The sequence below is a fragment of the Opisthocomus hoazin genome, chromosome 8 (genome assembly GCF_030867145.1).
Source record: "Opisthocomus hoazin isolate bOpiHoa1 chromosome 8, bOpiHoa1.hap1, whole genome shotgun sequence".
In the NCBI taxonomy this organism is placed as follows: domain Eukaryota; kingdom Metazoa; phylum Chordata; class Aves; order Opisthocomiformes; family Opisthocomidae; genus Opisthocomus; species Opisthocomus hoazin.
In genome coordinates, this window is record NC_134421.1 from 12,302,693 (window position 1) to 12,329,538 (window position 26,846).

Here is a 26,846-nt window from a genome sequence, read left to right on the forward strand (position 1 = left end):
ACTGCAGCACAAGGTAGGCTTTCTGTATGGTGCTGAACGAGCAAGGCTAGATGTGTAGCTTGGACACGGCTGGATTAAATGTGTGAAGTGATTTTGTACTTTTGGGCCATAAGGCTGTATGTATCAAGGCTACTCGCTATTAGCGTAACTGAATTGGTAATTGCTGATATACGTGTTCATTGAACGTAGTAAGTGGTTTGAACAAGTCACATGGTGTACATTCAAAAATGCAATATTAAATTTGATCTTAGCACACAAATTTTGCATAGTGTATACTTTTAATCACATTTTAACAATTCTTTTGTTTTCTGAAGTTACTATGTTAATGAAGAAAAATGTACCACTAGAAACAAAGAACACACCGTGATACAGAATTGGTAAATATACTATGTTCTAAGGATTAAAAAGGCAATAAAATATTTATTTTGTTTACAGGAATGCACCTAAAATTATAGAGACGTCTGGAGTTCATTTTCAGGTGGGAATGACTTGGAGCCCCATTTGCTTATGTTAATATATGTGTGTCTTGATCATTAATCCTGAGGAAAAGCAGCAAGAAAGTGAATTTCAAGTACAACTTTCAATCTGGAGTCTCCTTTAAAGGTTTTATTGTGTTCATCACCTTTTTCTGGTGTTTATGTGGCCATGTTTCTCATAGTCTAGCTTTCTTAGCTGACAAGTGTTTGCACGCTCCCTTATTGTGTGCAATATGTGCTTCTGCATGTAGACAGTTTTGAAAATCGTACCTTCAGTGTCAAATTAGATGAGTGAACTTAAAGCTGTGCCTGTGCACAAACTAGTGTTCCTTGTGTCACTACAAGAAATACTTTACCCTACTAAACCAAGAAACCTCCAATTTAACTCTGTAGATGATGTCTTGTTGGCTGATAATATATTGAAAGGAACTGAAATTTTACTTGCCGTGTGTGACTGTAAACTTATAAATAACAACAGTCCTTTTGTGTTTTGTATTGTTTTTAAACAGGCAATGTATGAGCATCTGGGAGAGCTGCTTACCGTCTTAATCACTCTGGATGAAATAATTGACAATCATGCCACACTGAGAGATCACTGGACCATGTATAAGAGGTGTGTCTCTGAAGGTGTGAAAAATATTCACATAACATAGAAGATAAAAGCATGTCCATATGTCTTTGTTCTAAGAGAGTCAGTGTGGGAACATGGATTTTTGGTAGCCCTGGGAGTTTTCCAGAAATCTTAATGAAGAGCAAGGCTAAGCTCCCACCATGTCCTTCTAACAGCACGAGTAAGTTGTTTTTTTTTAAAGTGCTGAATGTTACATTTACAATACACGGTAAGCATCTTGGCAAACAGAGTAGTGGTTGGCGGGGTTTAAAATAAATTCAGTAAGAAATCTGATTTTGTACACAACTGATCTGAGACTATCTTCATCCATATTGATCACGGGGATGGGCATGCAGATTTAGGTAAGAACTCGAGTAAAAGCTGAAGAGTCAACAATTATGAAGGTAGTTAAATTAGTGGAACAATAACTCCATTTCATGGAAAGCCTAAATAAATGGGAGTTGTTCATAGAATCATTAAGGTTGGAAAAGACCTCTAAGATCATTAAGTCCAGCCGTCAACCCATAACCACCATGCCTGCTAAACCATGTCCTGAGGCGCCATATCCACATGTTTTTTGAACACTTCCAGGGATGGTGACTCCACCACTTCCCTGGGCAGCCTGTTCCAAGGCCTGACCACTCTTTCAATAAAGAAATTTTTCCTTCTATCCAACCTAAACCTCCCTTGATGCAACTTGAGGCCGTTTCCTCTTGTCTTATCGCTACAGGTTCCTTTCAGATAGTTGTAGAGTTGTAGAGAGTGATAAGATCTCCCCTCAGCCTCCTCCGAACTAAACAATCCCAGTTCCCTCAGCCACTCCTCAGAAGACTTGTTCTCTAGACCCTTCACCAGCTTTGTTGCTGTTAAAAATTCAAATGCGTGTGACTTATAAAGACCTAGTAGGCGTTGAGTTTGTTTTTTCTTTTGAATTTTGGAGTTGCTGCTGGGCAACAGATATGAGCAATTAAAACCTATTCTCAAAATAGTATGGGATGTAATAAAACTGTTAGCACGTTTTAAATGTGTTTTGTATGTGTGTGTTCCATGCCTACTCCTTACAGGCTGCTAAAATCTGTCCATCACAACCCTTCTAAGTTTGGGATTCAGGAAGATAAACTGAAGCCATTTGAAAAGCTGTTGCTAAAACTGGAATGCCAGTTACTGGATGGAATGATATTTCAGGTAATGAAATTAATGTTCCCCAGAATGATAGGGAAAACTATTACATTGAAGTGAGACTATCTTTAGAACGTATTGTTTGTTTGGTTTTGTTTTGTTTTGTTCCATATAGTGATGTGTGAATTTGGCTCTTGCATCTGTGCATGAAAAAAAAAAGGCTCTGTTGTAAGATCCTGCCTTGCTCTTCTCATGTGCCAGAACCGTGCCAGGCTTTGAATGGTAGCAGTTAATGCTTACTGTTTTGCAGAATTAAAGAAACACTGACAACTTGGCATTAAGACTGTGTTATCAGGGAGTCTGTTTTTTCACCAGAAATTTTAATAGTGGTCAGGCTTACATAGCATAGGTCCACTTTTTTTATAGCTGCAAGTTAGTCTCCTCAGTAATCTTGAAAATACTAAGTATGACCTCTGGTTAGGTATTTTGTCTCATTGCTAGCATAGGAGACAGGTAGTTGTCATGAGGTGCTGCTTCAGTGGTATATAACCCCAAAACATGAAGTGTACAGGTGCATGAGAAGGATTATTACCTTTTCAATACATTTAATTTAGATGTGTTCATACAACAAGCCATCTTTGTTAGAAAAGTGAGTATTTGAGATTGAAATCTGATTTTGTAACATAGCGGGCAGAGGATAGCGTGGCTGAATCTGGTCACAACAGAGTCAATGGAACAGGACTTGCTGAATTCTTATTGTTGTATCTTAAATGGCATACGGAAGAAGGTTTTGTTCTGTAAAAGCCTCCAAAAGGGAAATTTGTAGATAAAAAGACAAACGCAATTTGGCACATTCTTTCGAAGGAGATTTGCTACCAGCTATTCATTTTTCATCTTGTATTTCTCAAATGTTGCATTAGTACAAAGACTTTATTATATGTTTGAGACATCAGTAGGATTGTCTGGCTCTCATTCAGGATGTTTCCCCTCCTGTCCTGCTAACACTCCTAACAAAAATGCATTAAAAATATGCTTAAATACAATTTTATTGAAGACTTTTCTAATATATTTAGAAAATATAAAGTGTCTCTTTTTTTTTTTATACTATTGTGTTTTGGTAAATTTCTTAAACAACCACCAATGGCGTGGGGGTTTTATGCTACAAGTTCATGAGCCACATCCTATAAGCGACTTGCATGATAATTTTGTTTAGTTAATGGACAGTTAGTAATGTATTCTAATGTAATAATACAAATATGCATCTAGTTTCTTATCTCTAACACATCATGTGGTTTCTTTAAAAATGCCTCACAACAGAAATGTTAAGTAAATAAAATGTTTGTTTGAATGGTAGGTAGAAGAGAGGCTTTTTATGTTTCTGTTATACTAAATAATTTAAGTATGCTTAAAAAAAATCTGTCGCGAAGTCTAAGAATAACTTCAGGTTAGTGCTATATGGCATAAATGAATGTGCTCTTGCAGTATTCTTCTCTTGCAAAATCAGTGTTCTTTTAAGGTTCAAAATTCATGGCATTATCATGTGTTTGTTTTCTTTTTTTCCCTTTTTACTCAGGCCTGTATAGAGCAACAATTTGATTCTGTAAATGGTGGAGTGTCAGTGTCGAAGAACACCACATTTGCTGAAGAATTTGCTCATGCTCTTCGCACAGCTTTTGCAAATGTTGAAGCCAAACTTGGTAATGCAAGCTCATGCTTCTCCTGCCAGCGTCAGGGTTTCTAAAGTTGTTTACGTTGTTTGTCTGGGAGCAGACTTCAAAAAAGGACTTTTTTTGGTATATTTCTGCAGGTGAACCTTCAGAAATTGACCAGAGAGATAAATATGTGGGCATCTGTGGCCTCTTTGTACTGTATTTTCAGATTTTTCGGACCATAGACAAGAAATTTTACAAGTCGTTGTTGGATGTCTGTAAAAAGGTGAATGCTTAATTCTCGTCAGTAATTATGAGGGGGGAAATCTTTAGTAATGAAGTAGATAATTGTCTTAGTTGTGTAGCATAGCAAAGACTTGGGAGAAGAAAACACACAATTTACCAGAACAAGTCAGAAAGCAGAATTAAGATTTTTTTTTCCCTACTTTTTATGATTTCCTGCCCCTCTCCCATTTTCTGTTAAAGATGCTCTAAAACCTGTCTACTCACTTAGCAGCAAGGTAAAATAACTTGAAATTACCATCAGAATGTTTCTTCTCAAGATTAATGTGGCACCAAGGACAAAAAAAATGTTTGAGTATGGTGAGACTGAATAAATGCTTTGGGTTTTGACCTTGGCTGTAAACAACATGTATCTTGAAAGACCTTTAAGTCCAGAGATGATTGGGGTTTTTTTTTCATATTGGGTGATATTAAGAAATTATTCAATTCTCTAATACTGTTTAGAAACACTGAGAGTGGTAATAAATTTGCCTGTGGTGTCCTTATTGGACTTGTAGAGGAGAAACCTTTTTTAATGTGAACGTAATGCTTTGTAGAAACCAATTATGCAGAAATAAACTGAATTGTGTTATCGCTTCAAAGGGGCATAAGAAACATGCATGGTGGCATAGTATTTGTTGTAGTTACTTATGTTGATTGCTACTTATAGTATTCCCCCCTCCCCCTTTTTTTTTTCCTCTAGGTACCAGCCATCACATTAACTGCTAACATTATCTGGTTTGCTGACAACTTTCTGATTCAGAAGATACCAACTGCTGCCAAACTTCTGGACAAGAAAAGTATTCATACGATTAAGATGCAAAGGGAGAACTTTCTACAGCAGAAGGCACAGTCACTTACCAAGTAAGCTTCCTAAATATTGCTTTGTGGTGATGTTTGTCAAACAGTTTATAAATACGGGAGTTTCCTCATTCAGTGTACTAGCATGTTGTGTAGTGTTGCTCAGTTGTGTTAAACGGCTTTCCCATTTCACTGCAGCAGTATGTGTGAGTGTGTTGCTGAAAATGTGTTGGTCAAAACGAAGCTGCTTTTTAATGTCATGCTTTCAGAAGAATGTGTGTTATACCACCAAAATAACAAAGTTCCTGGTAGTTCTAAATATTTGATTGTTTCAGTTATTTCTGCTTCCATTCTTTCAAATTCTACTTTTTTTTAAAACCTGTGTTTTAAGTAACCTGTGCTGCTCTGTTTGCTATTAGGGCTCTCTGCTTTCTATGTGTTCATAGGGCCAAGTTGCTAGTAGGCTTATAGAGCGTTTTTTTCTTTGCTTGGTGATGATACTTTCTTTGCAAGCATTTCTTTATTCAGCAGTTTTAATTCCTTGTTTAATGATCTGTGAAATTATCTGTGCTTGAAAAAGCTTCTTTGTGCTTTGCATGTAGTTTGCAGGTCACTTGTTCTCTAAGGTCTTTCTAAAATGTGTTTAAAGATGAGCTGGAATTTTTTTTTTGGTTGTTACTTGTGAACAAGTGTGCTGCACTGTACAGGGAGGTAACAGGACTAAGATTTCTGTTTGTTGCAGACTAAAACAAGGTGGAAAATGAGGCTGTGGAACAGGAGTAAAAACTTACATTTTGCAGGTTGTCTTCCAACCCTGTATGCAAGCTGGCAGACCTAGGTTAGGGGGGAGAGGAGGAAAGCAGCTCCATGCCTACAGGATCCTCTGGCAGATTATTTTCACTACTGCCCTGTTTCTGTTTCAGTCTACCTCTTCCTGGTGTATATGCTACATCCACAGGAAGAGTCAAGAGCTCTGACTGAATTCTTTCCTGGCCTTTAATTCCTGGATGGAGCATAATTGCACTGCTGCTTTGCTTTTGGTCTTGCGAAGTGACACATGTCATGTCTTCAGCTCTTAAGATTCAGAAAAGGTTGAAAATGATTTGGGTATTCATGGACTTCTTGAGGATTTTGTAATACAATGCAGATTTTGCATCTGCTGATTTCAGTTCTGCCAATAACTTTCTTGCTTTTTAAGTTCGTGCATTGCCTTTGATAATTGGCCTGTTGCCTTGAATATAAGTACTCTTTAAAGTGTAATTTTGTATGTCGTAATCAATGACCCGAATATGTTCCTGCTACAGCTGCTACTGTAAGTAGTATTGCAGTGTCACAGTTCTGTATCATGGAATAAATAGCAGTTTTAAAAGTGAACTCTGTTTAAACATTTTATTACAACTAGTGTAATCCAAGCAGATTAACTTCTGGAGAATTGTGTTATTTAAGAGCAGTCCAGTTTGGCATTGATGTAATAAGTTGTTTATGTTTATATATGTGTATGCACACACTCTCAAAAACTCAAACTTGGAGAAAAAAAAAATAAGTGTAGGACTTTTTGTCTAGCATTTAAAAGCATTTTCTAGCAGTTTTATTTACTGTTATAATTTAAGAAGTGTAGTATGTGTACTGTTAAGAGGGCCATTTGTTCTCTTCAAAAATAGATAACTTTGACTCTTTGGGGTGTGTTTGTACAGATATAATTGGCACACTAATCCTTACCAATACAGAATTAAAATGTAAATGGGCATGAGGCTCTGATACTTTTGGGAATGGGAAGTTATTATTTTAGGGACTGATGATTTTAACATATTTCCCTTGGAAGGATTTAAGCTTTGGAAAGACAAAGGAAAAATCTTTGTACTCTTATTTGAACTGGGCAACACTGTTTGTTTCCTTCTCCAGAGATATGCAGTCATACTATGTTTTTGTGAGCTCGTGGATGACAAAAATGGAATCTATCTTGTCAAAGGAACAACGCATCGATAAGTTTGCAGAAGATCTTTCTAACCGCTGCAATGTCTTCATCCAGGTGTGCAGTCTTTTAATGTGGTGATGCAGCAAACTGATGTTTTGGTGCAAGTTATTTAATATAAAAAGAAAACACAGAAGTTCTGTGATCATCAGTGTCTTATTTTACAACATGGGAATTCTGAAACTTTAAGTGCCCAGTAGACAGTCTTTTAAGTAATTCTGTAAAACGTGTTTCCATAAGGTGTGTGGGGAAAGCAAATCTGACTAAATATTCAGTGGTTAAAATTTTTATTTTTTTCTCTTGACTTAGGAAATCAAGAAAGCTTCATTTCCTCTGTAGTAAAGGTTCTGAGTTTTTTTCCATTTGAGTCAGTCATGAGGTACATAAGTTGGACTGAACCAGTGTCTAATTTAGTTTCACTTAGCACAGTACATACTTCCAGTAAAGGTTTTGTGTTTCATTGTGCTTTGCCTAGTGATGGTACTTTGCAAGGATCTTGCTACGTTCCGAGGCAGCTGGTTTTCTTTTGGCCTACTAACAGCATGTAGTCTTAATGTAAGATGCATCTTATTTCTGAATTTATTTTTTGCTAGTTTTGTTATGTATCTATCTGCCTGACAGAAGTCTGGTGAGAATAGGTGTGTGATAGAAGCATGATCCTGACTCTTCCATATCTAAAGACATACGTGTACTAGGATCTGTGGTTTTTATATATGAATTATTTGCAGCAGACTTATATAAATTTTGCTCTGTAGCAAATTGAGTTTCCTAGACCACTTGCTGTCCTTTCCTAGTCTCTTTTCTATTGTTACTACTTTTCCTTTGAAATAAATTGAATAACATTTTTGTCATGCTGTATGTAATCAACATTGTATTTAAAAGCTTAGCATACATTGACTTAGAAGTGATTGCTTTTTTTTATTATGGGATGGACAGTTCTATTTAGACAGTGTAGAGCTAAGTAAATACTGTCAGTGTATTTATTTCACGGCATCTGGAAGTTTTATTTTTTGTGATAGGCAGTTTTTTGGGGAGATGGGAGTTCTTTGGTGGGTTGGCTTACAATATGTCTGAAATTATTAGACCTTTGAGGCTGTGCAGTTAATTCACTGACCTATGTTTAATTTGAATGGCTCCCAAAGAGGTTTATGATCAGGTGATCTAGTGGCTTGTAGGCAGTTTCATAATGTCTGCCTAATAAAAGGGTCTCATTCAGCTTTGAGATCTTAGGCTTCTTATTAGGTAGAGTGGTGGGCTCTCTAGTGTGTAGAGGCAAAGATTAGTTCTGTAATGTATGAAAGAAAACAGAGGGGACTTGTTTGATTGATTTGTTGCAAAAAATACTCTTCTTTTTCCCCTTTTACTCATTTTTAGGGTTTTCTTTATGCATACAGTCTTAGCACCATCATTAAAACCACAATGAATTTCTACATGTCAGTGCAAAAACCTATGACCAAAACCTCGGTGAAAGCTCTATGCAGACTTGTAGAACTTCTGAAGGTAGGTCACTGGATAAAAACTGTTGATTTCATGTAGGCCTTTACAGAAAATGCTGATCAAACATCACATAATTAACAGAGCATCCCCAGCCCCCAAAAAATCCCAAAAAAACAATACAACTGAGTGGGGACATGTTTTTGTGTGACTTCTTGTTCAAGAATTTGGGTAGAGAACAGGAGATTTCGGAGGCTAGAACTGATTTATTTAACTTCTAACCGCCTTCCTTAGCTGGTATCACAGAATGATTGGGGTTGGAAGGGACCTCCAGAGGTTGTCTGGTTCAGCAACCCCCTGCTCAGGCATGGCCACCTAGAGGCGGTTGCCCAGAGCAGTGTCCAATGACTTGACTGTCTCCAAGGATGCAGAACCCACAACTTCCCTGGGCAATCAGCCTGTGCCAATGCTTGGTCACCCTCATGTTAGAAAGGCATTTCCTGATGTTCAGAGGAAAAATCCTGTGTTTGAGTTTGTGCCCATTGCCTCTTGTCCTGTCACTGGGCATCACTGAAAAGAGCCTGGCTCCACCTTCTTTGCATCTTCCCTGCAGGTATTTATACACATTGATAAGATTCCCCCTCCCTGCAAGCCTTCTCTTCTCCAGGCTGAAAAGTCTCAGCTCTCTCAGCCTTTCCTCGTTTGTGAGGTGCTCCAGTCCCTTAACAGACTTCATGGCCCTTGGCTGGACTCTCTCCAGTATATCTATGTCTCTCTTGTACTGAGGAGCCTGGAACTGGACACAGTACTCCAGGTGTAGCCTTACCGGTGTTGAGTAGAGGGGAAGGATCACCTCCCTCAACCTGCTGGCAGTACTTTGTCTAATGCAGCCTAAGATACCATTAACCTTCTCTGTGGCAAGGGTGGACTGCTGGCTTGTGTTCGACTTGGTGTCCACCAGGACCCCCAGGTCTTTTTCTGCCAAGCTGCTTACCAGCTGGATGGCTCCCAGTGTATGTATATATATTGGTGTATGGGGTTGTTCCTCCCTGAGTGCAGGACTTTGCACTTCTCCTGGTACTCCTTCCAAAAGGAGAATACTCTGTTTTGAGATAACTTTAGAAAGCAATATGGAACGGAGCTGGATTATTTTAAAAAAACAAACCGAGAAAAAGAATAAAACTTGCATCAATCTTAACTTTTTTTGCACTCCTGAATGATTTGATTTTTCTCAGTTTCTAAGGGTTAATTGCAACTGCTACTAACAGTACATTATGAAGTGGAAAGAGTCTGTATTTGCAGTGTGGGTGAGTCCACCAGCATAAAGCCAAATTCTAAAGGCAACAGTGTTGTTAACTACATAAACTATTGTGGTTTGGCATTGACTTTAGGCAATAGAACACATGTTTTACAGAAGAAGTATGGTTGTGGCAGATTCTGTGACGCACATCACTCAGCATCTGCAATATCAGGCTCTTCACTCTATTTCTGTAGCCAAGGTATGTAATCCAAGTTCTAATAACTATTCTTCCTAGCTAAGTGTTTAAAAAAAAAATCTTCATTTGAAATTAAAGTATTTTTCTCACTTTTGCAAAATCTGTAGTGTTGCTCTGTCATAGTTGACAGATACATAAGCTTTCCTGTAGGTTAGAGCTTTGCCCTAGAAACCGTACAGCATAGATGACTATTTTTGAGCAAGAATGGGTCCTCCTTTCCTCTAAACTGCTGCATCTCGTCATGTGCCTCCTGTGTTCTTTTTAGTTTGTGAAAATCACTAGAAAAATAAATTGACCTTTTCTTATCTCTTTTCTGATGCACATTCCTAAAGTAATCTGTTGTAGGTCTAAGCAAGCAGGCTGTTATTTATTTAAATCTGTCTGCTTTGCAAAATAGCAGTAGTTAATACATGGTGGCTTACAGGAGTCTAATGCGGGCATAAATTCTGTTTCTCTGTGGGGTAAAATGGATTCTGATGGTGAGACACTAATATCTACATATTAGCTTCCTATAAACAAGATCCGTTTACGATACATTTTGCATATCAAATCTTGAATTTCTGAATTCAGGGCAGATGGGAAAATGAGATTTTAGTATACCTGTTTTGATGTATTAGTGATTGTTTTATTCTTCCTGTTCGGTAGCAGAATTACAAAGGAGGTATGCTGTTGGTATCAGTGCGGCTATTCAGCTATTTCCTTTTTTTTGTTTTGACTGTGCTCCCATAAATGGATTACAATTTTAACAGTAGACTCTTGTAGTTTGGAAGTTTGTTTTGGTATGTTTGAAATTTGGCTGTAACCTCAATTTAAGTATATGGCATCTCCATATTTTCTAGCGTAATAAATAGTTGTACTTCTAAAAAGCAGTTATGTATACATATATATCTCAATATCAGGAGTAGCATGACCTGAAGAATTTCCAAGCTTCAAAGCTACGAAGAAATACTGTGTCTTCAAAACAAACAGTTCACATACTTAGATAACTTTCCTAACTTTTTCAAATGAGATCTGTAATTACATTACAGATTATTTCTATATGCTGCGACTTGTGTATTGAGTGGATATCAAAGAGAACACATTTGTGAACAATTCTTGATATTTTGAATACTTCTCAGAAAAGGCATAAGAGGCAAATGCTGGTAAATAGAAGAGTTCTTTAGTACTAATCTCTCTTTATCTGCTCCACTTTGTTTCTAAGTGGTGTAAGGCCTAAGGTATATACCTAACATAGCTTTATCATGTATGGTGTTGAACATACTTTCTTAGAGTTGGAAGAGGTTTTCTTTAACTGTTTCATGAAACTATACCTCTTCTGAATTATGCTGCTACTCACAAAATGTTTAACTTCAACTTCTTAGCCAGAAGACTTGGTTCCCTTCATTTGTTCATGCAAATGTTTTTGCACTTAGTCTATCTGATAAATTAGAATTTGTAGAAAATTGCAAGTTATTGTTAATTACCATGTTTATATGTCTTCTGGTTGTTCAGCTGTAAATTGGATTTTGTTATCAACAACAGGGAGTCATTGATTAAGAAAATAATTTTAAAAAATAAAATTGTGTACCTTAGAGCTAAAATTGGCATGTAGTCATGTGCAGCTTGCACAGTATTTGTATATAGTATGACCTGACCCATGTTCGTGCTGAACTGTAAATGTTCCAAGTGTTTATAGATAGGTAATACTGCTGAATTGACAGAGCAAGTCTGTTAGCTCTATTCACAAAACAGAATGTTTGCAGAAATACTAATTTTGGAATAAGTCTATTAGCTTTGGAAAGATGAGGTAAGCTATTGCTTCTGGGCTTAGGTAACTTTTCTCTGAATTTCTGTGTCTTTCTGTTGTCAAGAAAAGAGTCATTTCTGACAAAAAGTACAGTGAGCAACGGCTGGATGTCCTCTCTGCTTTGGTGTTGGCTGAGAACACCCTCAATGGGCCAAGTACAAAACAGAGGCGACTAATTGTTTCCCTTGCACTAAGTGTGGGAACACAGATGGTAAGTGCCATGATTGTTCCAGACCTTTACTTTTTTTTGTTTAGTATCTTATGAAGAAATGTAATCTTGTCTTTTTTTCCTTTTTTTTTTTTTCTGCTTTTCTTCATTTGTACAGAAGACTTTTAAAGATGAAGAACTCATTCCCCTGCAGTTAGTTCTGAAAAAACTAGACTTGATCAGTGAACTTACAGAGCGGTAAGCAGTGGCACATAATATGTAGAAGGCAGTGTAGTGTCACTAAGGGAGCTGGATCTTCGCTGTGTGAATAGCAAAATCTGGTGGCTGCATGCTAGTAGTGATTTTTGCATGTATTGTAGACCAGGGATGGACAGAAAGAATTCCAGAGCTAAGCCTGAACCTTGCTGGTCTTTGGGCAAGTCATGTTTTACCGAACTGTTGCCAATTAGGTAATGCACTTCTCTGATTGTTTAGAAATTCTGTCACTTTCTTGGATGACTTGGCTTTATATTAAGCTAAAGTCTTCCTTGTAACCCAAACGTTATGGGGAGATCAGGCTGTTAGTTAGCATGTGACACCATGTTTTACTGCTGCTGTAGTTTCAGTGGACACTCACGTAATGTTGGCCATCTGAAAGCCAAGGGATATGGATTCCATGCATGCTTTATGGAGAGAGACAAACACCTTCAGTGGATGACTCATTGGATAAATTCCTGGGGTGTGTTGTACACAGGTTGTATCAGGAGAGGCCTGTTTCTCTTTTTTTGACTTACAGGAGAAACTTAGAATGTATGTTTGACCTCTAGGCTACTTATTGCATACAATAAGCAAATAGTTATTTAGGATTTTGCTGTAATGTAAGGTTTAATTCTTTCAGAGACTGAATAAACATTTTTTCTAAAGCGGGTACTTTTTATTTATAAATAGCTAATGGAATACAAGAAATAAAGAGCTCTTTAATAAAGAACTTTCTTTTGAAGGACAATGCATCTGGAACATTAAAGTAACTATGTAAAACTGGGGCTTGAAAAGCAGTTGTCTTTAGTTCAAACACTGAAATAAATATTGTTAGAAGAATGTCTTCTTCCAATTCTATGTCTAATAAGTAATCTTGTATTCTAGAGTTCGAGTACAGTGTGACTGTTGTTTCTTATACTGGCATCGAGCAGTCTTTCCAATCTATTTAGATGATGTGTATGAAAATGCTGTTGATTCTGCTAGACTGCATGTAAGTAATAGTGTTAGCAGCTTAGTTTAACTGGGAGGGATTCAGAGGAGGAGAGAATACAGCTTAGACTGAAAGTCTTAAGAAAAAAGCTCAAAAAAAAAAAAGTAAAACCCAGGCAAGAGTTACTACTGAGGCAGAAATTTCCTCTCAATCTGGAGGATATGAAAGCAACCTTTGTTCTAAATAACTGAAGTATATCTGTTAGATTGCTCTAAAAATTGCAGGTTGCTGTTGGTAACTGTGGGTCTCTGTCTGTCTGTCTCTTTATTCCTTCATTCAGTATAACTTGAAAACTTGAACATTAAAAGCCTTTGTTCCACATTGTGGTTACGTGTTTCTAAAGCACATATCACTATGTTCAGTGATGCTGTGTGGGATAGTAGTCCTGTAGCTTTCTCCACCCTCCTCATCCCTACTCTCCTATTTAAAGTATCAAGTATTTGCTGCAGAAGTGAATCATGCTTTAGCATGCTCATCCTGATAAAAATCAGTCATCTATTCCGGTGTTGTGAATGCCATGGCCAATTACAGTATTAAATATGGTGCAAATAATTCAGATGAAACAGCTAATAGTTATGACCTTCCAGTAAACAGATCAGTAGCAACTAAATACTTCAGATGAACACATTAAAGACAGGAAACTTCATTAGGGTTTATGAAGTCTATTTTCAGTAGAAGTGGGAAGGCTAGCGATTTTGATTTGTTAGCTTTGAACACTATTTGAGATGCTGTTGAAATGTCTATCAGTCTGTTGGTTAAGCATAATAGTTTTTTTTCAGTATATGTTTAGTGCACTACGGGACTGTGTACCTGCTATGATGCATGCAAGACACTTGGAATCTTACGAGGTGCTTCTAGAATGCTACGATGAAGAAATCATGGAAGTGCTTAATGAGGTAATTTGTTATGAATAGAAATTAAGGGCACCACTATGCTTGGAGTATCTTACAGGCCAGCATCTGTTGTACCAAACCTGATATGATCTATAAAAATAGCACAGAGACCTTTCAGATTGGTGTGAAGTATCTTAATAAACAAAATGTTCACTGATGATTATGGTTGTTTAAGACCTGTTGTTGATTCTATCTGTGGTGGCTGGGAACATGAAAGTATTCCACTCTAAACTATGTAAGCTGGCAAAACCTCAGTTACAGATTTAACTATGCAGACAGAGGAGTGCTTTTTGTCAGATTATCTTCTGCTTGTATAAATGCCTAAAAGAAGTAGTACTGTTCTTTGTATGTGTACATGGCTTTCAGTAGCGAAGGCTCTGTAAATGTAGGTGGCCTCCTTATTAGTGAATTACTGTCTAGAACTATGAAGTATGTTTAACAAAGAGAAAATGTGAATTCAGATTTCCCAAGTCCTAGGTTTTAACATTTGAACAACTCTAGTTTTGAACTAGTCAAACAAAAAAACATTACATATTCTGCAGAAAATCAGGCCAAGTTGCTTATTGCAACACTCATCCTTACTGAGCTAGGTCTTTCTATTATCTAGGTAGATAGCCCTAAACTCAGTTCCCCTTAAGATGCGAAGTGAGAATATTGAAGTTTAAATTGTTAAACTCCTACATGGAAGTTTTAATCATGTGCGGAATGGCATTAGGTAGCTAAACCTTTACCTTTTCTGAGACAAGTAGCTTTTTCTTGCTATTGTGTACTAGAACAAGAACACAGGAAATAAATATCCTTCTGGTTCCCAAGTATGGATTCACTTTGCTTTGGCAGGGCCACACAAGTCAAAGCTGTCTTTACTAGTTTAATTTACTAGTTTAATCAGTCTCTTATGTATCCCTGGAGAGAGATGTTAGAGAAGCAGACACTGAATGTGACTTTCTTTTTTTTAAATTCCCTGAATAGCACTTGCTGGACAAATTATGTAAAGAGATAGAAAAGGACCTACGCTTATCAGTTCATACACACCTAAAGCTGGATGACAGAAACCCCTTCAGAGTTGGTATGAAGGATCTAGCTCACTTCTTCTTTCTGAACCCAATACGTTTTTTCAATCGATTCATTGACATAAAAGGTGAGAAGTTGTACATTTTCTTGATTCTGTTACTTTCATCTGTGCTAAGCTTTGGCTTAGTGTATCTTTCCACGCTTCTCCAACTAAGTAGTTGGTCTTATTTTAGTTTATCCTTTTATGTGTTTACAGCTTATGTAACTCACTATTTGGATAAGACCTTCTACAACTTAACGACCGTAGCTCTTCATGACTGGGCCACCTACAGTGAAATGCGAAACCTAGCAACTCAACGCTACGGTTTAACTATGACTGAAGCACATCTTCCCAGCCAGACTCTGGAACAGGTACAGTGCCTACAGGATATGAATGTCACTTGTTCCATTACACTGTCATGCTAGCTAGCTGTTCAAAGGACGGAGTTGTTAAAATGAAAGTACCCAAGCTTAGGGAACTGTTTGAAAGAAGTGACCTGTAGTTTCTGGTTGACTTCTGAGACAGGATCTTTATCTGCCTTTGGAGGTGACACTGATAGCAGTTAACTTAATGTTGGACTTGTAGCATTCGTTTTTTAACATAAGTAATAAAATGAAATCAGGTATGCAAAGTCAGAACGTTTTCATGAAAATTCAGTATCAGGAATTTGGCGAGCAATATGTCTGGAATACAACTGTCACATCTGGAATGACCTTTGAATGGTGGCTGTTTTCCCTGGTTTATTGCTTGCTTCTCAGCAGGTACTGCTTAGTGATTGTCAAGAGAAACTGTTTCACAGGCTAGACATTGAGGACTTGGGAACATCCATGCTTAGCTTAATAGGAGAGTGACTGAGAGCCTCCTAGAAACTGCTAAACATGGTTACATGTAGAATACAGTTGTAGTTTCATCAAGTTAATGGTGGAGGCATTCACTGTTACAGGGTCTTTTTTTCTAAAGTTCTTGATGGCTGTGTCTTCTGAAGTTGAAAGAGGGTATAAAGCTAAGAACTCTGCTTCTTGATACAAAAATGCTGTGGATTAATTTCTATTTCTGGCTTTGGTTTTCTACTGGCAATATTTGGCCATCACATTGCTATAAAGAATTAAATAATTTCACAGCATTGGTTTCATACCATTTGTCCTGGTATGAGCTTTATTTCAAAACAAAGACATTCCACACACCTTTCCCCCCTTTCGCCCCAGCAAAATCCTGATACAATCCTTGGCCCAACTGGAAGTAGGGTGTGTAGATCAAATAGCATCCTCTCTATGCACAGTGATACTAAAGGGACTCCTTCAAGCAAAACAATTGTAAAACTTATATTCAGTCCTATAGAGACGTTGGGCAAAATGATATAAAAAAAGTAGCTAGTTGTGTATGTCTTTGTGGAAATCTTCGTGTCTATAGAGATCTCTACGGCAAGGTTCCATTTTTTTGAATCTGAGAACAGCCAAATCTCTATTTTGTTTTTAATTGGCGCTTGTGGGATAGACTGGAGGATTCCTTACTTTCAGGGGAAGTTGGAAAAAACAGGCAAAAATGTAAAAGTTAAACATGAGCAGAGTTTCTTATCTCTAAACATTACCTTACGGACACTGAACAAAAATTGTGAAGAGATTCTTCATAAGGTGAAAACATTGCTTTCTAAAAGGTTTTCAGGTAACTACAGAAATAGTATTTGCATACCTTTGTGGTTAGGCGTGTCAGTAGTTTTTGAGAATGTGTATCATAATTCTTAATAGATGATATTGTTTCAGGGTCTGGATGTTTTGGAAATCATGAGAAATATTCATGTTTTTGTATCCCGCTACCTCTACAATCTGAATAATCAGGTAAGGTATATCCCTTACTTTTTCCTTGATTTGACTTTGATTTGAAGGGAGTGAGAAATGCAGAGTAGTATACATACAAGAACAAAACAAGCTGAGTATACATAATAACAAACTATGAAATAGCTATTGCTACTCCAGAAAAACATCGGTAGGGATGCTGTAGATAGGTCTCAGAGAATGTTCTCTAAGCATATTTTGTGTGGTGTGCCAGTAAGATCGCTCCATGTCAGATATTCCACTGAAGCTAGGAGAAGGCAGCAAGGATAACTGGCTGCTACATAAGGACATACTAAGTAAGTGATTTTTCAACTTGGAAAAAGGGTGCCTGAAAATGGGTGGTTGGAGAGATGCAGTGAGTGACATGGAGAACATGGACAGGGAACAACCCTTTGTGGCTTCTCACAGTGTGAGAATGAGGGGGCCTACTATGAAAATGAGCGGCTTCCTTAAAGGAAAGGAAGTACTTTTTCTCATAGCACAGAACTCAGTGGTAGAACTCATTGCCATGGTATATAGTGGGGCCAACAGTACAAACAGGTGCTGGAAGAGACCAATTAATGTGGGATATAGTCTCAATAAACATGAGAGTTTGGGTGCAACACCCACCTTGGAGTTGTTTTTAATATCTGCTTTGCAGAAACTGGAAGAACCTACCACATAAAGATTAGTGTATGCATACTCTATTTTCTTGATTCTTTCCCTAACCACCAGTTATCAGCTACTCTTAGAAATGGGATACAGGCTACCTAGGTTGGTAAGTTATCAGAGTCAGTTTTGGGTAAATAACTTTGTTTTTTCTGTGCCCTTCCCCTTCCCCTCCTCTCCCCCAGATTTTCATTGAAAGAACAAGTAATAACAAACACTTGAACACTATCAATATCCGACACATTGCTAATTCAATTCGAACTCATGGAACAGGAATCATGAACACAACAGTGAGTATTTTTTTTTGCACTATTGTTGGATATTTTTTTAATAGTGCACAAAAGCCTCCAAAATCTTGTCTCCTATTGGTTTATTTGGTTTTACAGTTTTAACAAGGCGATAATAATGTTCTTTGTGTATTAATACAACAAATCAGTTCTTGGACACAACACAGATCCATATCAGAAAATCTCTTGGGAATTATTCCACTTGCAGTTGTTACATAAAAGTTAATGAAAAGATCTAAACCCCCATCAAGTAAGATACAGATGTTCTGGTGGGACTCTGAATTTCAATAAAGATAAATAATACTTATCAAACTAGCATAGTAGAATAATTTGATTTCTAAGCTCCCTACATAAATTGGTGTGCTCTAAGTTTCTGCTTATTGACAGTTAACTGCAGCAGAAATATCTGCCGACTAAAGCAAATCTTGAAAAAACGCAGTGTTAAGTTTATCTTGTAATTGTTAAGCTTAAGAAACACCAGCTTTCCAGTTTGCGAAATAAAAGCTACAGATCTCTGACAGTTTATTGGAAGACTGACTTCTTACTGTAACATTTTTGGGATGTCTGTAGTGTTGGTGGTTATTTTAACCTCTTTGCAAGGTAAATAAGGGCACTTCCTGTGGCTTCTTTACTGCAGCAGGAATTTGTCATGGTTCTCACTTTTGGCACTGTATCCAAACCTGTTTTCCGGTTGGTGCTTTCCAATCCACTGCTCAACTTCATTCTACTTCTTTGCTGCTTTCTTTTTCCCAGTCTTCTGGCCCTATTAAAAAACAAAACAACACACACACAACAACAAAACCTTGCTGAAATGTTGAACTCGCTCTCAAGTCATTAGTTTAAAAGTGGAAATTATTAGAAAAATTATGTTTTAATGACTTCTTGTACTATTGGAAATGGCTTTCCTTGCACTATTCTTCTCGGAGCAGGGACTTCAGTTACTCAGAAAAGTGCTGGTACTTACATTATTTCCTTGTGATGTAGATTTATTCATTTCTGATTGTGAGTAAAGTTGTTGATGCAGACATGAGAAGTAGTTGAGATGTGTAGGGTGGAAGTGTGCTTCTGCCTTATGGGAGAGTGTTTTAGAGGAAGTGAAAAAGTGTGTCAGGAGGTTATGTGGATTCCACAGCTTGACTGAGGAAGTTGAGCTTGTCTGCCCTTTTCAACTTGAAATGGTTGTATTGCTTCAAAAGGACAGTTGCAGGATATTCCGGACAGCAACTCATGGCTGCGTATGGCATGTCATCGAACTGAAAGAGCTGACTTGTCCCTTGGTCCTGCTGCCCTTCCTGGAATAGAGTAGGCCTTCCAGGAGAAGAGTTTTCTTTGTTCTTTTAAACCAATGAAATGAAAAAGATACGTTGAGAATAACAAGTTGAAGTAAAAAGAGTAGATTGTTCTGTATAAAGACAAGTTACTTGGGAATCTGATGAAAACTGGTTGCTAGATATATTGTTATTTTACTAACTTTTCTTGATTTAACTATTTTTTTCTTCTTCTAGGTAAACTTCACTTACCAATTTTTGAGGAAAAAGTTTTATATTTTTAGCCAGTTCATGTACGATGAACATATCAAATCCAGACTTATCAAAGACATCAGGTTCTTCAGGGAAGTCAAGGATCAAAATGATCACAAGGTATAATAATTTTTGAAAGGCTGAGAGTAACTTGGCTAAAAAGTGCTACTTTCATGTGTCTGAGGGTGCACCAAACCATAATGTTCCAATTATTTAAATGTGTATCTTCAAAGTGACAGTGTTTGTCCTAGCAAAATGCAGTTTTACAAATGTCTCTATTCAGGATGGCTTTGTTTCATTCTTCTCTGTAAATATGGGGTTGGCTAAAATCATTGTCTTAGTGACCTGAAAACAATGATTTGATGGAGTCATTGTTTATTGGAGGTTCTAAACTTCTGGTCCGAATCAAGCTTAACAGTTGTTGGTCAGTTTTGAATAATAAGATTATTCAGATTGAATCCAAAATGATGTGAACATGTAGCACTTATCCCAGTACGTTAAGATTTGGGGACTACCATCTGATTTTTCCATGCTGGCAGACTGATTTCTCAAAAATGCAAGAGACAATGTGTGTAGTAGAGTAGGCTGCCAGCCTCTGTGTATGTACTTACTTCTTCTAGAAATACTTTCTTGTTCACAGTGACACTTCTATTTCACTTCTCAATTTGCAGAAGTGAGTGAGCCAAATTACTTCTGTGAACAAATAGAGACAGGCAGGTTTATAATGTATTAAAAAAAAAAAGCTGTAGATGTGAAGTAGGAGTACATGGCAAATAGAATTGTATTGACATGATGAAAAAATTTTTTTTTGCAGATAGGTAATTATTCTTACAAATTATTCTGAAATATTCTTCTAGTATCCCTTCGAAAGAGCAGATAAATTCAACCGTGGCATCAGAAAACTTGGAATAACCCCGGATGGCCAGAGCTATCTTGACCAGTTCAGACAACTCATAAGTCAAATTGGTATGAAATGTTATCTGAAACAATGTTATAAATGTTACTAAATGGAAGAGCTCTTCACAGTCTAATTACTGAACTTTTAGCTTAGGCTGAAACTAGATCTAACTCCAGTCAGATGGAAAGTACTTCGCTTGTACCCCCTGTGAAAGAGTCATCTAATGATGCAGAAATTGCCCTTGCATGTCTTCATCTAAAATATAGCTACAGCTTGCTTAGATGCCTGTGGTCCGAGTTCTTTATGTTATGGAACTGACTTTTATCCAGATTAAAAAAAAAAAGTACTCTTGTAAGTTCCTATATTTCAGAAAATGGCCATATATCCAGCCGAAGGAATTACTTTGAGTGACGCATGACGTTACAGTGGCATTTTCAGCTATTGATGCTGCAGATCTGCAGGACTAATCTGAACTTGCTAGTGTTTAATGTGCCCGGTGGAAAGAGTTTGTGCTTATTTGGCCCTTATGCTATCATGAAAGCGAACACAACCTTGCTAGATGGTGCATTTGTTTTTATTTCTCTGCACAGACTTTTGACACTGGGGCTCAATGTAAATTTTTTAACTTGGGTTTCAGAACAGTTTCTTTGCCAAAACTACATGGCAACTTTAACGTACATTTCAGAGGTTACAGGAGTTATGAAGAGTGTGTGTGTATACTTACATAATTCTAAATGACTTCCTTGTTTTTTCTTTTTTTTGTAAGGCAACGCTATGGGTTATGTACGAATGATAAGATCTGGTGGACTTCACTGCTGTAGTAGTGCAATTAGGTACTTCCACAAATACTTCATTTTTCGGTTTGCTCCTTCTCTTGCTCTTTATTTACGCTGATATTCCCTAGGTTCTTACCCATCCCCCATAAATTTTGATGAAAAAGGTCCATTTTTATGCCTTCTTTGAAGCAGAATTATAAAAAACAGTGCTGGAATTCAGAATTGTACAATCATTGCCATAAAACACCAAAAACCAAACAAGTTCTATAGAAAAAAAAAAAACCTGCAGAAGAGTTAATAGACTATACATCTAAGTCATTAGTCCTTAACTATATCAGTAATTCCTGGTGTTAATCGATTCAAGAGGGTACATTAAGAACAGTACAAGCCTTGAGGAACTTGGAAAAAACACTTCTTTGCTATTTCTTTCTGTATGGATGATTGTCTGTGTTATATAAGGTCATTAAAACAGAGTGACTTTTACATATGTAGCAATAGTTGGTCTTCTTACAAATAATAGTAAACTTGTATTTATGAAGTATAGCAAGTGCTAGAGAGAGGAGATGATATGACTTTAAGTAGTTAAAGACCAGAAGATCAAATTAAGTAAATTAGAAATTATGGTAGATACTTCGGTGAAGATAGAGACAGTTGAACATAACACTAACAAAGAATAAGTTTTCAGGTTCGTTCCTGATCTGGAAGATATCGTTAACTTTGAAGAGCTGGTGAAAGAAGAGGGACTCTCGGAAGAAACGCAAAAAGCAGCAAGGTACCCTAACATCGTGCTTTTGAGGTCTGGGGCAGGGATGGGATGAGAGCGCTGTAATTTTAAAGTTGTAAATGCAGCTGTTAGTTGCATTTTTGTATGTGCATGTGTTAAAGGTTCAACTGATTTTATGCAAAAAGAATTGGTGGTCTTAAAAGCAGAGAAAATAGAAGCAGTTGTTTTAAAAAATGCCAAATGTGAAGTGGCATTTTGGGAAGTTCAGATTGGACATTGGGAAAAGGCTCTTCACTGAGAGGGTGGTCACTGGAACAGGCTCCCCAAGGAAGTGGTCATGGCAGCAAGCCTGTCAGAGTTCAAGGAGCATCTGGACGATGCTCTTGGTCGTGAGGTTTAGTTTCGGGTAGTCCTGTGAGGAGTGGGGAGCTGGACTCAGTGATCCTTATGGGTCCCTTCCAACTTGAGATATTCTATGATTTACTATTAGACTGTTAGAACCTGGTTTCTTTATAAAATCCGTGTGGTTTAAAGGCTAACAAGCTTTCCTGACCTACTTTTAGAATGTTCAGGGCCTTAGGAAAGTATTCGTAAACCTTTTTTGAGGAAATGAAATAAACACGATTGATTACACCCTAGAGCTGGGGTGGAATCTTGGACACTCTGGTCCGAATGCTGGATTGTGGGTGCAGCCAAAGGGTGAGGAGAGGGTTGTTACCCTGAAGGGTGAGTGAGCAAGGCAACTTCTAGCAGAAACCAGGTAACACATTGCTTATACTTTGCAGGCAGTTGGACTCTGTCCTCAGTGACCTCACACGTAACTTCGCAGAAGGAACAGAATACTTCAAAATGCTTGTGGATGTATTTGCTCCTGAATTCCGCAGCCCAAAGAATATGCATTTGCGGAACTTCTACATAATTGTTCCCCCACTGGTTAGTATTTGCATTGTGTGTACCACTACTTTTTTAAAAAACTTAGCAGATCAGGTTTGTGGTTAAATATTTTGTAGTAGGGTGTTGATTATCATATTGTACTTTCTTCCCTGATTATGAGTGGGATTGCTTTGAGTGTGGCTTTGTTGATAGCTGTCCAAAGCCATGTTTTCCTTTGTTTACATCAATTCATGTACTAGCACTTAAAAGGTAACTTTAAGAATTTCTTCTCCTCTTGTTCATATCAAATTTGGAGAAACCAAGATGAAAAAGGAGGAATTGGAACAGCAAGGATGGAGGGAGGTTAAAACCATGTTCTCCATCTCTCTCGTGCATGTGCTTTTTCCATGTGACAGTATCTTCAGACTCTTTTAATGCCATGACCTAATGCAGCACAGTTGGGGCATTCCCCGTTGCAGCTGGACCTGCTTTTGCTCATGAGCTTTGTTTAGAAAGAGTCCAGCTGAACTGAGGTGATGCACACTTGAGTGCAGCACGCTGGGCCTTTCGCAGCAGTTCAGTTTGAAAGTCTAGATGATCTAAGCAGATTCATGTGTAAAATCCCATTTTAGAAACTAATTTTGTAATGTTGCCGAGACATAAACTTAAGACTGTCAGAGGACAGATATGTCAGGGTGATCGAAGTGAGGTAAAGCAGAGGGTCATGACAAATACTTTGGTTCTTTTTCCTTCCCATTTGTGGAGTTTTTTCTGATAAATACAGTTTCAGAAATACACCATCCATTTCAGTTCTAAAAAGGCATTTCAGTGTAGTCAAATTTGAAACTGTTACGGGTTTTCAAGAAGCTGCTAATGTACACACATTTCCATATCTCAGGAGTAGGTTTTGCATGCACACACATACCCGTTGCTCGGTACTACTACCTGGAGCTATTGTTCAACATCATTGCAAATGTAGAAACTATTGAAATGTTTTTACTGTGTTCTAAAGAGAGTGAAATAACACACTATAGCTTTCCAGGAACCTGGGCTATTTTAATTACCCTTTACCTGTTCGCGTGTTTGCCTTTAGCGATCACGAAGAGAATGTGAAGTAACAGTCTGACAAGAACAGCAAAGATGAAGGTGTACCATTAGTTTTTTACTTATGCATATGGAAGCGATTTCCAAAGCTTAATTTACTTTCTTCCCCAAAAATCTAGAGAAAGGACAAGTTTTCATCCAGAAATGGCGAATGATGGGAGACACAATTAGCGTAGTTTTGGGCATGGAATTGTATTTGTGGCATACATGAGAATACCTTTTAAAATTTGCATGTCTCTCTTGATGATTCCAAGACAGCTTTTCACTCTTTCAGACCCTCAATTTTGTAGAGCATTCAATAAGTTGCAAGGAGAAATTGAATAAGAAGAACAAAAGTGGAGCGGCTTTCACTGATGATGGGTTTGCCATGGGTAAGTTTCAGCATCCTGACTAGCCTCTGGGTAAGCCAGCATAATGGATATTTGCAAGAAAAGTTTTGTTTCCATTTTGTTTGTTCCCATAATTAAAAATTCCATAATTGGGTTGCTTTGGCTTCATCGCAGTGGATTTGAGGGGTGTTGTTTTGTTCAGAATCTCCGAAGTGTGGAGTAGCTGAGTATGGGAACAGAGATTTTTGTGTGTGCTCCCCAGTTTTTATCAAAGCTTGCAGATCTCAGCAGATGAGAAGGTATGCAAGTCTTTGGAGAAGTTATGAGGTTTTCAAAAACTGATGCTTGTTCTTTATTATGAGTTTTTTTCCTGTTAGATTTGTTGTAAATTAATTGTAATTTCAGTTTTAATTGTGTGGGAATTATCAACTTAGGCTGATCCATTAAAGACATGCACAAAACGTTTTACAAATTACATGTTGACTTTGGTACATGGTTTGTTAATGACTATAGGTGTGGCTTACATTCTGAAGCTTTTGGATCAGTACCAGGAGTTTGATTCTCTGCACTGGTTCCAGTCTGTTAGAGAGAAGTATGTGAAGGAAATAAGAGCAGTAGCTAAGCAACAGAATGTGCAGTCCACTAATCAAGATGAAAAACTACTACAAACTATGAACCTTACCCACAAGCGACTGGAAGTTTGTTTACAGGTATAGCATGGGTCTAATTGTCTGTTGTGTGTTGAGTTCTGCCCTTACCCATCACAATTCAGGTATCTGTTTCCTGACGGAGCTTACCAAGAGCAAAACCCAGAGCATTGCCTACAGCAACAATGCAAAAAGAGTATAAAGACGTGAGGTGTATGACCCGAAGGGGATGTCGTAAGTGTGCGTAATATTTGAGTGAGTCAGGAATGTGACCTGGTTGATTGGAATTCTTTGTCTCTTGAGCCTGAAATCTAATGCAACTAAAACCTAAATGCTTAAACAGGATAGAGTAGCACTTTGGTTAATTTTCTTATAATAATGATTTTACATAACGCTGTGAACCCTCAGAGTTGCTTGGGTGTTAATTCTGAGCTGTTAAGTTGAATGATGCACCAGCTGTCAAATAGAGGAAAGATCATTTCAGTTTTGAAGCACAGCAGTTCAGGTTTCAGCGGTGGTGTAAATGCTTTCTCTCTCTCTCTCTCTGCTCTTGATGTGAGGAGGCTATGGGACAAATCTGTAGTTGGCTACTTAAAAATAGCCCATGATTAGGTTATGTAAAAGTCTATCTGTCATTGAAATAGGTAAAGCCCTGTGCAAAAACCCCATCGCTGTACCTTGTTCAGAAACTGGTCAGGCTTGTGGCCATTTAGATTACTGACTTGTACGACTTTCTGTGGGTGAGTTGCTCCAGATTCTCACTGCTGCCACAAACCTCATTTTCAGCCTCAGTGGATTAGGGACAGATTCTTTGCACTGATGCTGCTTTACTTAAATTACACATTAAAGTTTTTGGCCAACATTTGCTTTGTAAAATGCATGTGAACAAGGTATGAATGGAGGAAGACTTTTTTGGAAGCATTTAAGGGATTTAGATATTGAAATCTAGTTGCCTTAGATGCTTCTGAAAAATCCCATTTATATCTGTCTACAAATTAATTTTTGTGATACACTGACACTCCTCTTCTGTATCTTTTCCCTTAGGAGTTTGAACTCCTTTATTTCTCACTGAGTAGTGCAAGAATTTTTTTCAGAGCAGATAAAACTGCAGCAGAAGAAAACCAGGAGAAGAAAGAAAAAGAAGGTGAGTGAATGCTATTATGTAGAACAGTTTGGCTCATGAGAGAGCGTGCCTGAGTAGGGAAAGTGTTTTTTTCTTTTTTCAAAAAAAAAAAAAGTCTGGGACAGGGAGAATTGCGTGCTTGCAGTAATATGAAATTCAGTAACTTCAGCATCATACTTGGTCTCTAGATTACCAGTTTTGACAATGACAGCCTTTTCTGCACAATCTTGGCTGGTGTGAAATAAATTGGTGTTTTTCAGCTGTTGTTAGAAGCTGTTTTTCAGCTTAGGTAGGCAGATGGCCTATACTATATGTGACTTTCAGATATTTATGATGTGTTCTGGTCTGCCCTTGAGTTATATTCAAAGGGTAAGACCTTAATTTGTGGTATGATCTCTTGACGAGGAAACATGGGTATTTTGAGTTTTGTATCCATGCTTATATAGTCTCCCTAATGAATTCTGGAAGATTCTCTCTGGTATGGCAAAACTTACTGAAAAGAAATGAGAATGTTCCCAAGGATTAAGATACAGAAGTGTAGTTCAGTCACGAGTTACTTAGAAACTCAGGTAGCAGTATATTAAAAATGGAATTGGGAAATAATTTCCCACCGTGGTTCTGACAAAGACACAAGGGACCTGTGAGATGAGAGTCATTGAGCCATCTTTGATCTTTCAGTTTTCTTCTCTGCTAGGAAAACAAAGAAAGAAGTCTCTTAGCATGAGTGTGTATTTGATCCTATTCGGTGAAGATGCTCAAGTAATGGTTCACTCAAAAAAACAGCTACAAGCATTGTGACGAGTAAGAATAGACATATTGCCCTGGCTTCTTTAGGAGAGCATTCTGTAGAACAGCAGTTGCTTAATTATCTTTTAGGTTAAATATTGACTGTTGTGATAGATGTTCAGTTCCCTGAAAAATGTGTTTTGTGGCGAGAAAAGCCCGAAATGCATACCGGGGTGACAAGCTTTGAACGTGGTGATACCTTTGCCTGCTACTGTAATGTTTGGACTTGGACTCTGCAAAACGTGTGGGCATGTGTATGTAATCCTTACCCAACTTCTACTGGTCGAAGAAACCTTTCACCCCAAATGCAGATTTCTTCACAGGGCCAGGACC

The 26,846-nt window shown here is 37.7% G+C and overlaps 1 protein-coding gene across 1 annotated transcript in view; it reads left to right on the forward strand.

The window, feature by feature from the left end:
• Positions 1 to 26,846, forward strand: part of WASHC4 (WASH complex subunit 4) — a 41,944-nt gene that overhangs the window by 11,845 nt on the left and 3,253 nt on the right. Inside the window, exons 8-32 of the mRNA XM_075429433.1 lie at positions 436 to 478; positions 986 to 1,089; positions 2,151 to 2,271; positions 3,779 to 3,902; positions 4,013 to 4,140; positions 4,840 to 5,000; positions 6,840 to 6,966; positions 8,284 to 8,409; positions 9,735 to 9,842; positions 11,690 to 11,836; positions 11,952 to 12,031; positions 12,917 to 13,022; positions 13,802 to 13,918; positions 14,885 to 15,053; positions 15,183 to 15,337; positions 16,727 to 16,801; positions 17,632 to 17,736; positions 19,239 to 19,373; positions 20,111 to 20,219; positions 20,918 to 20,984; positions 21,613 to 21,699; positions 22,437 to 22,584; positions 23,903 to 23,999; positions 24,471 to 24,667; positions 25,649 to 25,748. Coding sequence (XP_075285548.1) covers positions 436 to 478; positions 986 to 1,089; positions 2,151 to 2,271; positions 3,779 to 3,902; positions 4,013 to 4,140; positions 4,840 to 5,000; positions 6,840 to 6,966; positions 8,284 to 8,409; positions 9,735 to 9,842; positions 11,690 to 11,836; positions 11,952 to 12,031; positions 12,917 to 13,022; positions 13,802 to 13,918; positions 14,885 to 15,053; positions 15,183 to 15,337; positions 16,727 to 16,801; positions 17,632 to 17,736; positions 19,239 to 19,373; positions 20,111 to 20,219; positions 20,918 to 20,984; positions 21,613 to 21,699; positions 22,437 to 22,584; positions 23,903 to 23,999; positions 24,471 to 24,667; positions 25,649 to 25,748 — 2,936 coding nt within the window. The remainder of the gene's footprint in view (positions 1 to 435; positions 479 to 985; positions 1,090 to 2,150; positions 2,272 to 3,778; positions 3,903 to 4,012; positions 4,141 to 4,839; positions 5,001 to 6,839; positions 6,967 to 8,283; positions 8,410 to 9,734; positions 9,843 to 11,689; positions 11,837 to 11,951; positions 12,032 to 12,916; positions 13,023 to 13,801; positions 13,919 to 14,884; positions 15,054 to 15,182; positions 15,338 to 16,726; positions 16,802 to 17,631; positions 17,737 to 19,238; positions 19,374 to 20,110; positions 20,220 to 20,917; positions 20,985 to 21,612; positions 21,700 to 22,436; positions 22,585 to 23,902; positions 24,000 to 24,470; positions 24,668 to 25,648; positions 25,749 to 26,846) is intronic.